This window comes from Electrona antarctica, assembly GCF_951216825.1.
Source record: "Electrona antarctica genome assembly, chromosome: 19".
Taxonomy (NCBI): Eukaryota; Metazoa; Chordata; class Actinopteri; order Myctophiformes; family Myctophidae; genus Electrona; species Electrona antarctica.
Window position 1 is genome coordinate 25,026,798 of NC_136800.1, and position 11,492 is coordinate 25,038,289.

At 42.8% G+C, this 11,492-nt stretch overlaps 1 protein-coding gene across 1 annotated transcript; it reads left to right on the plus strand.

Annotated features, from left to right (window-relative positions):
• Positions 1-114: 114 nt before the first annotated feature.
• Positions 115-10,554, plus strand: LOC306943063 (inositol monophosphatase 1-like; the record flags this gene model as incomplete). Its single annotated transcript, XM_079529268.1, has 7 exons — positions 115-248; positions 991-1,095; positions 1,707-1,752; positions 2,939-3,047; positions 4,539-4,647; positions 10,092-10,243; positions 10,430-10,554. The coding sequence occupies 7 exons, from the start codon at positions 115-117 to the stop codon at positions 10,552-10,554; spliced, it is 780 nt and encodes a 259-aa protein (XP_079385394.1).
• Between the last annotated feature and the right edge of the window lie 938 nt (positions 10,555-11,492).

An 11,492-nucleotide genomic window follows, 5' to 3' on the forward strand; every position in this document is an offset into this window, starting at 1 on the left:
TAATCAACTTACAAATTATTATTATTATTATTATTATTATTATTATTATTATTATTATTATTATTATTATTATTATTATTATTATTATTATTATTATTATTATTATTATTATAGATGGTGTTGGAGGGGTTCCACCAGGAGAAAGATGTCAAGTTGAAGAGTTCTCCTGCTGACCTGGTGACTGAGACTGACCAGAACGTAGAAAACCTACTTATATCCTCTATCAGAGAGACATACCCTGAACACAGGTTCGTTCTGTCTGTCTGTCTGTCCGTCCGTCCGTCCGTCCGTCCGTCCGTCCGTCCGTCCGTCCGTCCATCCGTCCGTCTGTCCGTCTGTCCGTGCTTCCATTCCGTCAAACAGTCTGGAGCAACGGAAGCGCTAAAAACGATCCGGCAATAAAACAGATGTCTCCTCCTCACATTGTATACCTACCTACTGTAAATCTAATTATTCAAAGCATACATATAGCTTGCTGCTGAAACGGAAATTAAGTAAAATATGTATTTGAAAGATATTTTAAAATGTATTTTTGTGAACGGAAATGACAAACAGATGATAGCTCTCATCTTTTGGGAGGTGTAGTCCGAGACTCTAGCATTCGGAGATTGTGGAATATAGTAGTCTGGCTATGTGAGACTATGTATTAGAAAATGTGAAAAAGAAAAGGAAGTCAGCAGAGGGAACAGGAAGTGGTCATGCGATGCTTTGGTGTTTGACCTTTGACCTTTCAGGTTCATAGGAGAGGAGTCTCTAGTGTTTAACCTTTAAATGTATAGTTCACCTCCATAATTACTTTTTTCTACTTTACTTTACTACTATACTATTACTCACTCCATGGAGACTTGAATTCAGGGATATTTTTCGTTTTTGTCGCATTACTAATAATTTCATGACCAGCGCAGTGGTTCCCTATGGTGACACAAAAAGGCATAATCAATATCCCTTTAACCTCACAGGTTCATGGGAGTTTGACCTTTGACCCTTCAGGTTCATAGGGGAGGAGTCTGTAGTAGCAGGGGAGCCGGTGGTTTTGACTGACAGCCCAACATGGATCATCGACCCCATCGATGGAACCGTCAACTTTGTTCACAGGTTGCAACACTATTATTATTAAATTTACAGCTGCTATAAGCAATAATATGGGAGATGACCAGTACAACCACAGTCTAATGCTGTTGTACTGGGAGCTGACCAGTACAGCCACAGTCTAATGCTGTTGTACTGGGAGCTGACCAGTACAACCACAGTCTAATGCTGTTGTACTGGGAGCTGATCAGTACAACCACAGTCTGATACTGTTGTACTGGGAGCTCAGCTGACTAGTACAACCACAGTCTAATATTGTTGTACTGGGAGCTGACCAGTACAGCCACAGTCTAATGCTGTTGTACTGGGAGCTGACCAGTACAACCACAGTCTAATGCTGTTGTACTGGGAGCTGATCAGTACAACCACAGTCTGATACTGTTGTACTGGGAGCTCAGCTGACTAGTACAACCACAGTCTAATATTGTTGTACTGGGAGCTGACCAGTACAACAGTCTTATTCTGTTTATCACTGGGCAGTTGGGTCAGTGTTGTGCTCAGTTCAAAGGGGTATAGTGTCAATCTATCATTCACATCAAAGATGAGTAAAACAACTGCAGATCACACAATGCAATAAATACAATCATCCTCATGTCTTCCTTTCATTCTGATTGCAGGTTTCCTTTCGTAGCCATATCTATTGCCTTCGCTGTCAACAAACAGGTAGACACACTACTAAACCACCAGTAAAAAACACATTGTGACTGAAGTCTCCTTCACGAGTGTGAGCTGGCCAAAAGGCATATTTATTACACATATTGCCAGCAATAACAAATAATGACAGACATATTTATAACTACCTAGAAAGCTCAAGGAAATATAATTCAAATGTAAAATAACAGATCGGGAGAGGGACCAGTAAACCTAAAAACATGTTTTAAAATTGGCTATACATGAAAGCAGGAACAGTTTATGGTATAAGTACGTCCATGCTAATCCTTTTAAAAGTTCTTTATGAATCACAGGAGCCAATTTGAGTCTGGTCTGCAGGTCGTTCCATGACCAAGGCCCAAAATGTGAAATAGTCATTTTTCCAGCCTCGGATTTTGATTTAGGTTGAGAGTGTTCTGAATCTGAACTATAGGAACAATTTGAAGCAAATTGAAGATGGAAGATTACAGAGAATAACTTGCCTGCGAGATGTTAAAGTGGACCAACCCACGGAGCCGTATAAAGTATAAAAATGTGTCCTTGGAGTTGTAGTTAGTACTAATAACACAACACCAGTGGTGGAAAAAGTACCCTATTACTTTAACTGCATGACGGCACGCTTACGATCCACACCTGCATATGTTTGACCAGAATTGAACAGAGCCTTCATTAGTAGCAGGCTACTATCATCGGTAACCACCTGTGTGGTGTGGTTCAGGAGGTGGAGTATATTCAGTTGGTTGTGTGGTGTGGTTCAGGAGGTGGTGTATATTATATTGGTTGTGTGGTGTGGTTCAGGAGGTGGTGTGTATTCTATTGGTTGTGTGGTGTGGTTCAGGAGGTGGTGTATATTCTATTGGTTGTGTGGTGTGGTTCAGGAGGTGGTGTGTATTCTGTTGGTTGTGTGGTGTGGTTCAGGAGGTGGTGTGTATTCTATTGGTTGTGTGGTGTGGTTCAGGAGGTGGAGTATATTCAGTTGGTTGTGTGGTGTGGTTCAGGAGGTGGAGTATATTCAGTTGGTTGTGTGGTGTGGTTCAGGAGGTGGTGTATATTCTATTGGTTGTGTGGTGTGGTTCAGGAGGTGGTGTATATTCAGTTGGTTGTGTGGTGTGGTTCAGGAGGTGGTGTATATTCTATTGGTTGTGTGGTGTGGTTCAGGAGGTGGTGTATATTCTGTTGGTTGTGTGGTGTGGTTCAGGTGGAGTTTGGCATCGTGTACAGCTGTGTCGAAGATAAGATGTTCAGTGCTGAGAGAGGACAAGGAGCCTTTCTGAACGGAGTCCCTCTACATGTGTCTCACCAGAAAGGTACCTACCTACCTTCCTATCTACCAACTACTGTACCAGTGCTACGTAAAAGTAAAGTAAAAGTACCAATACTGCAATATAGAAATACTCTGTTACAGGTAAAAGTCTGGAATTCAAACTTTACTTGTACTAAAAGTACAAAAGTATTGGCATCACAATCTATTTAAGTACCAAAAGTAAAAGTACTAGTACGTTTTCAAATATATTTAATATATATATTTTTTTTAATGTTTTTTTTTTGTGGATTTTGCCTTTATTTTATATTTTTTATGGAGGGACGGAGAGCAGGCTGACAGGAAATGGGGAGAGGGATGGGGGGGAAGACATGCAGTAAGGGCCGTCGGGATCGGGAGTCTAACCTGCGGCACACTGCCAGACTGGATTGCCAGCCAAGGTGCCTGGACCACTGAGCCATGGCCCAGGCCCATACTTAATATACTTAACTATACTTAACATAATTTGAAAATAGCATCAAAATGTGTCGCAATGCGAGCAATTGACCTTATGCTTGCACACCAAATTCAAGGTGGTATATGCAGGGCAGTTGAGTGATATCTAACGAGCACTTTCAAACTGCAACACTTAATAATAAAAATAATCACCTGCAAGGAAAGAAAGTAGCTCATAACATGTCTATAGTGGATTTTTATGAAACAAACACTTTGCAGATAGAAAGAGGCTAATTCAAGCTTTTCGTACATCTGCAATGTTGGTGAGTTTGACGTTGTTTAATACAATCAGATAGGACTTTTCTGTTTGGATGTATGGGCTGTCAATGGGAAATTCAAATGGCATCTAGTTACCACCCTGCCATTAACTTAAGGCAAGATGGCCTCGGTATGCATATGGTCAATAGTAAGCTTGTGAGCTTGCTATTTTCAAATGGCCAAAATATATAGGGCTGAAGTGCTTATAATAATCAAAATCTACAAAGTAACTATTAAGTCAAGTTTTCAAATAAATGTAGTGGAGTAAAAGCACAACTGTCTGTCCGCCTGTCGTTCTGTCTGTCTGTCTGTCTGTAAATGGTGCATTTATATAGTAAATGGTGCATTTATATAGTGCCTTTATCCAAGGCGCTTTACATAGATTGTGCATTACATTCACCCATTCACACACACATTCATACACCGATTGCGGCAGAAGCCATGCAAGGTACCAACCGGCACATCAGGAGCAATTTGGTGTTCAGTGTCTTGCCCAAGGACACTTCAACATGTAGACAGGAGGAGCTGGGATTCGAACCGCCGACCCATGGATCATTGGACGACCTGCTCTACCTCCTGAGCCACAGTCGCCCCTGTCTGTCTGTCTGTCTGTCTGTCTGTCTGTCTGTCTGTCTGTCTGTCTGTCTGTCTGTCTGTCTGTCTGTCTGTCTGTCTGTCTGTCTGTCTGTCTGTCTGTCTGTCTGTCTGTCTGTCTGTCTGTCTTTCAGTGTCCATGTGGTCCAACTTTGTTTCTTAACCTGCATGCCGTGCGTGTGTGTAACAGACATCCATCAGTGTGTAGTGGTGACAGAGATCGGAGCAGAGAGAGATGATTTGTCCCTGTCAACGATGACCTCCAACATCTACAAACTGCTTAAGCTACCTATCCATGGGTAAGAGAATCCTACTGAAACTATGATGTCACCTTATGTACAACCGCAAAGTGTGACTACCAGTATATCGCCATGCAGGGGTTCTCATGTGGCTCAGTCGCAAAGTAGCTGCCCAGTGCCCAACCTGCACCACCGCAGATTCTGGGGGTTTGAATCCACCGTTCTCAAGCATCGATTCAAACACAATGCATTGGGCTCTATGCACACAATAACTCTTCCTACTTCCGGGCCCCTTCCTAGCTACTGAATTCCTTCACAGGTGTTACCAATTATACTAATTAGGGCTCTGTTCATTTAGTGTACAGTGGTTCTCATCTTTTGGGAGGTGTAGTCCGAGACTCTAGCATTCGGAGATTGTGGAATATAGTAGTCTGGCTATGTGAGACTATGTATTAGAAAATGTGAAAAAGAAAAGGAAGTCAGCAGAGGGAACAGGAAGTGGTCATGCGATGCTTTGGTGTTTGACCTTTGACCTTTCAGGTTCATAGGAGAGGAGTCTCTAGTGTTTAACCTTTAAATGTATAGTTCACCTCCATAATTACTTTTTTCTACTTTACTTTACTACTATACTATTACTCACTCCATGGAGACTTGAATTCAGGGATATTTTTCGTTTTTGTCGCATTACTAATAATTTCATGACCAGCGCAGTGGTTCCCTATGGTGACACAAAAAGGCATAATCAATATCCCTTTAACCTCACAGGTTCATGGGAGTTTGACCTTTGACCCTTCAGGTTCATAGGGGAGGAGTCTGTAGTAGCAGGGGAGCCGGTGGTTTTGACTGACAGCCCAACATGGATCATCGACCCCATCGATGGAACCGTCAACTTTGTTCACAGGTTGCAACACTATTATTATTAAATTTACAGCTGCTATAAGCAATAATATGGGAGATGACCAGTACAACCACAGTCTAATGCTGTTGTACTGGGAGCTGACCAGTACAGCCACAGTCTAATGCTGTTGTACTGGGAGCTGACCAGTACAACCACAGTCTAATGCTGTTGTACTGGGAGCTGATCAGTACAACCACAGTCTGATACTGTTGTACTGGGAGCTCAGCTGACTAGTACAACCACAGTCTAATATTGTTGTACTGGGAGCTGACCAGTACAGCCACAGTCTAATGCTGTTGTACTGGGAGCTGACCAGTACAACCACAGTCTAATGCTGTTGTACTGGGAGCTGATCAGTACAACCACAGTCTGATACTGTTGTACTGGGAGCTCAGCTGACTAGTACAACCACAGTCTAATATTGTTGTACTGGGAGCTGACCAGTACAACAGTCTTATTCTGTTTATCACTGGGCAGTTGGGTCAGTGTTGTGCTCAGTTCAAAGGGGTATAGTGTCAATCTATCATTCACATCAAAGATGAGTAAAACAACTGCAGATCACACAATGCAATAAATACAATCATCCTCATGTCTTCCTTTCATTCTGATTGCAGGTTTCCTTTCGTAGCCATATCTATTGCCTTCGCTGTCAACAAACAGGTAGACACACTACTAAACCACCAGTAAAAAACACATTGTGACTGAAGTCTCCTTCACGAGTGTGAGCTGGCCAAAAGGCATATTTATTACACATATTGCCAGCAATAACAAATAATGACAGACATATTTATAACTACCTAGAAAGCTCAAGGAAATATAATTCAAATGTAAAATAACAGATCGGGAGAGGGACCAGTAAACCTAAAAACATGTTTTAAAATTGGCTATACATGAAAGCAGGAACAGTTTATGGTATAAGTACGTCCATGCTAATCCTTTTAAAAGTTCTTTATGAATCACAGGAGCCAATTTGAGTCTGGTCTGCAGGTCGTTCCATGACCAAGGCCCAAAATGTGAAATAGTCATTTTTCCAGCCTCGGATTTTGATTTAGGTTGAGAGTGTTCTGAATCTGAACTATAGGAACAATTTGAAGCAAATTGAAGATGGAAGATTACAGAGAATAACTTGCCTGCGAGATGTTAAAGTGGACCAACCCACGGAGCCGTATAAAGTATAAAAATGTGTCCTTGGAGTTGTAGTTAGTACTAATAACACAACACCAGTGGTGGAAAAAGTACCCTATTACTTTAACTGCATGACGGCACGCTTACGATCCACACCTGCATATGTTTGACCAGAATTGAACAGAGCCTTCATTAGTAGCAGGCTACTATCATCGGTAACCACCTGTGTGGTGTGGTTCAGGAGGTGGAGTATATTCAGTTGGTTGTGTGGTGTGGTTCAGGAGGTGGTGTATATTATATTGGTTGTGTGGTGTGGTTCAGGTGGAGTTTGGCATCGTGTACAGCTGTGTCGAAGATAAGATGTTCAGTGCTGAGAGAGGACAAGGAGCCTTTCTGAACGGAGTCCCTCTACATGTGTCTCACCAGAAAGGTGGTGTATATTATATTGGTTGTGTGGTGTGGTTCAGGAGGTGGTGTGTATTCTATTGGTTGTGTGGTGTGGTTCAGGAGGTGGTGTATATTCTATTGGTTGTGTGGTGTGGTTCAGGAGGTGGTGTGTATTCTGTTGGTTGTGTGGTGTGGTTCAGGAGGTGGTGTGTATTCTATTGGTTGTGTGGTGTGGTTCAGGAGGTGGAGTATATTCAGTTGGTTGTGTGGTGTGGTTCAGGAGGTGGAGTATATTCAGTTGGTTGTGTGGTGTGGTTCAGGAGGTGGTGTATATTCTATTGGTTGTGTGGTGTGGTTCAGGAGGTGGTGTATATTCAGTTGGTTGTGTGGTGTGGTTCAGGAGGTGGTGTATATTCTATTGGTTGTGTGGTGTGGTTCAGGAGGTGGTGTATATTCTGTTGGTTGTGTGGTGTGGTTCAGGTGGAGTTTGGCATCGTGTACAGCTGTGTCGAAGATAAGATGTTCAGTGCTGAGAGAGGACAAGGAGCCTTTCTGAACGGAGTCCCTCTACATGTGTCTCACCAGAAAGGTACCTACCTACCTTCCTATCTACCAACTACTGTACCAGTGCTACGTAAAAGTAAAGTAAAAGTACCAATACTGCAATATAGAAATACTCTGTTACAGGTAAAAGTCTGGAATTCAAACTTTACTTGTACTAAAAGTACAAAAGTATTGGCATCACAATCTATTTAAGTACCAAAAGTAAAAGTACTAGTACGTTTTCAAATATATTTAATATATATATTTTTTTTAATGTTTTTTTTTTGTGGATTTTGCCTTTATTTTATATTTTTTATGGAGGGACGGAGAGCAGGCTGACAGGAAATGGGGAGAGGGATGGGGGGGAAGACATGCAGTAAGGGCCGTCGGGATCGGGAGTCTAACCTGCGGCACACTGCCAGACTGGATTGCCAGCCAAGGTGCCTGGACCACTGAGCCATGGCCCAGGCCCATACTTAATATACTTAACTATACTTAACATAATTTGAAAATAGCATCAAAATGTGTCGCAATGCGAGCAATTGACCTTATGCTTGCACACCAAATTCAAGGTGGTATATGCAGGGCAGTTGAGTGATATCTAACGAGCACTTTCAAACTGCAACACTTAATAATAAAAATAATCACCTGCAAGGAAAGAAAGTAGCTCATAACATGTCTATAGTGGATTTTTATGAAACAAACACTTTGCAGATAGAAAGAGGCTAATTCAAGCTTTTCGTACATCTGCAATGTTGGTGAGTTTGACGTTGTTTAATACAATCAGATAGGACTTTTCTGTTTGGATGTATGGGCTGTCAATGGGAAATTCAAATGGCATCTAGTTACCACCCTGCCATTAACTTAAGGCAAGATGGCCTCGGTATGCATATGGTCAATAGTAAGCTTGTGAGCTTGCTATTTTCAAATGGCCAAAATATATAGGGCTGAAGTGCTTATAATAATCAAAATCTACAAAGTAACTATTAAGTCAAGTTTTCAAATAAATGTAGTGGAGTAAAAGCACAACTGTCTGTCCGCCTGTCGTTCTGTCTGTCTGTCTGTCTGTAAATGGTGCATTTATATAGTAAATGGTGCATTTATATAGTGCCTTTATCCAAGGCGCTTTACATAGATTGTGCATTACATTCACCCATTCACACACACATTCATACACCGATTGCGGCAGAAGCCATGCAAGGTACCAACCGGCACATCAGGAGCAATTTGGTGTTCAGTGTCTTGCCCAAGGACACTTCAACATGTAGACAGGAGGAGCTGGGATTCGAACCGCCGACCCATGGATCATTGGACGACCTGCTCTACCTCCTGAGCCACAGTCGCCCCTGTCTGTCTGTCTGTCTGTCTGTCTGTCTGTCTGTCTGTCTGTCTGTCTGTCTGTCTGTCTGTCTGTCTGTCTGTCTGTCTGTCTGTCTGTCTGTCTGTCTGTCTGTCTGTCTGTCTGTCTGTCTGTCTTTCAGTGTCCATGTGGTCCAACTTTGTTTCTTAACCTGCATGCCGTGCGTGTGTGTAACAGACATCCATCAGTGTGTAGTGGTGACAGAGATCGGAGCAGAGAGAGATGATTTGTCCCTGTCAACGATGACCTCCAACATCTACAAACTGCTTAAGCTACCTATCCATGGGTAAGAGAATCCTACTGAAACTATGATGTCACCTTATGTACAACCGCAAAGTGTGACTACCAGTATATCGCCATGCAGGGGTTCTCATGTGGCTCAGTCGCAAAGTAGCTGCCCAGTGCCCAACCTGCACCACCGCAGATTCTGGGGGTTTGAATCCACCGTTCTCAAGCATCGATTCAAACACAATGCATTGGGCTCTATGCACACAATAACTCTTCCTACTTCCGGGCCCCTTCCTAGCTACTGAATTCCTTCACAGGTGTTACCAATTATACTAATTAGGGCTCTGTTCATTTAGTGTACAGTGGTTCTCAAACTTTTTAATTTCAAGGACCCCCGGGCCCCATAAATAACTCAGTTACAAAGCCGTACGGGGCAGGGGAGTGTTTCTAGTGAGCCAACATGTACAATAGCAGGCAGCACCCTGACTCTGTTTGACCAGAAAGGAACAGAGCCTTCATTAGTATCATTGATAATGGTATAACACCTGTGTGTGTGTGTGCATTGAGCCCATTGGCCCCTGTTCGGGGGAGGAAACAAGGATGCGGGGAGGGTGATATTTGTCTATTAATTATGCCTATGGGCTGGGGGCAGCACCTGTCAACAGGGAGTGTTGGGCGGGAGGAGTATGGTGAAGACTCTACGTCCTCCCGGTGGGGGCTCCTCACTGCCAGAAGTGTCAGTACACACAACAGCAGCAGCAGTTGATGCAACACGCATTGTTGTGGGCATGTAGAGCTGCTATTCTCCGGCTTTAGGCTCATGGTTAAAAATGGCATTTTTAATAAAATCAATTTCTTAGAATGTTGATGTCCTCACAAGTATAGTAATATAAAGTCCTGTGTGGTGTGTGTGTGTGTGTGTGTGTGTGTGTGTGTGTGTGTGTGTGTGTGTGTGTGTGTCAGTGTGCGTGCGGTAGGCACAGCAGCGGTAGACATGTGCCTCATAGCCACAGGAGCAGCAGATGCATATTACCACATCGGGATGCACTGCTGGGACATCGCTGCCTCCACACTCATTGTCTCCGAGGCGGGAGGCGTCGTCATGGATACCGATGGTAAGCACAGCAGACAGACAGACAGACAGACAGACAGGCCTGCAGGCAGGCAGGCAGGCAGGCAGGCAGGCAGGCAGGCAGGCATGTGTGTGGTGGTTCTCTCAGTGTCACAGAGTGACATGTGTGTGTGTGTGTGTGTGTGTGTGTGTGTGTGTGTGTGTGTGTGTGTGTGTGTCTCTCTCTCAGGGTCTCAGTTTGACATGATGTCCCGGAAGGTCATCGCTGCCAGCTCTGCGGACGTGGCCAATAGCATCGCAAAGGTGGTCTGCGCCTTCCCCTGTCGCCGTGATGACGAGGTCGGATCCTCTTAACCCATTCTTATACTAGAAACACCGAAGCGACCTCTACGCATGCAGAAACCTCCTATTCTCCATATTTCAAATTTTTATGATTTTTCTTAGGGGCGCTATAGGCCGTCAAATGCATGGCTTTTGAAGATTATGTCATATGGCAGCCAAGTCTATGGACTTTTTAATGTTTGTTTAGGGCGATAGACGCCATATGGCCAATATAATATTAATATGCTATTTTGGGGGAAATCTTTGAAAGTAAAAGTGGTTAAGCGTGTGTAGTGTACATTTCATAAATGTTGAACCAATGAAAAGTATTAACAAGTGCTTATGTGACTATACAGTCAGATCCATGTACCAGTACCAAACTGGTACTAAAAAGTACCAGTCTTGGACATCCAAAGTTTCCAGCCAACAGCTACAGTTTCGGGAGGTGTCAGAAAAGTTACCACAGGGATAACTGGCTTACTATACTACTTAGGCCCTACTAGTTGTAATACAGACTCATGTATAGCCACTTGTGAACATCATGAAAACAATGTATCACTCTTTAATATTCTTTATTCGTTAATAATACCTCATACACAACTGCATATTGTACAGTTCTGTCTAAGGCCCATTTCCTATATTTACATGTCTTATTTAATTGTTTTGTTTCTTTGGGATATGCAATTCTGTAAAACATGTCAACCAATTACTGAAAACACATTAAAAATCACACTTGTGTGAAGTGAGGGGTGCTCTTATCATCAGACATCATCATAGATCATCTCATACCGGCCAATCACAATTTGTGTCCTCACTTTTGTCTTCAATGTCAATTCAATTCAATTTTATTAAAGTGTCAAATCACAACAAGTTGTCTCAAGACACTTTACAACCAACAAAGATCCACCCAGAGCAAGCAATATTGCAACAATGGTAACGAAAAACTCCCCTTTAGGAAGAAACGTCAGGCA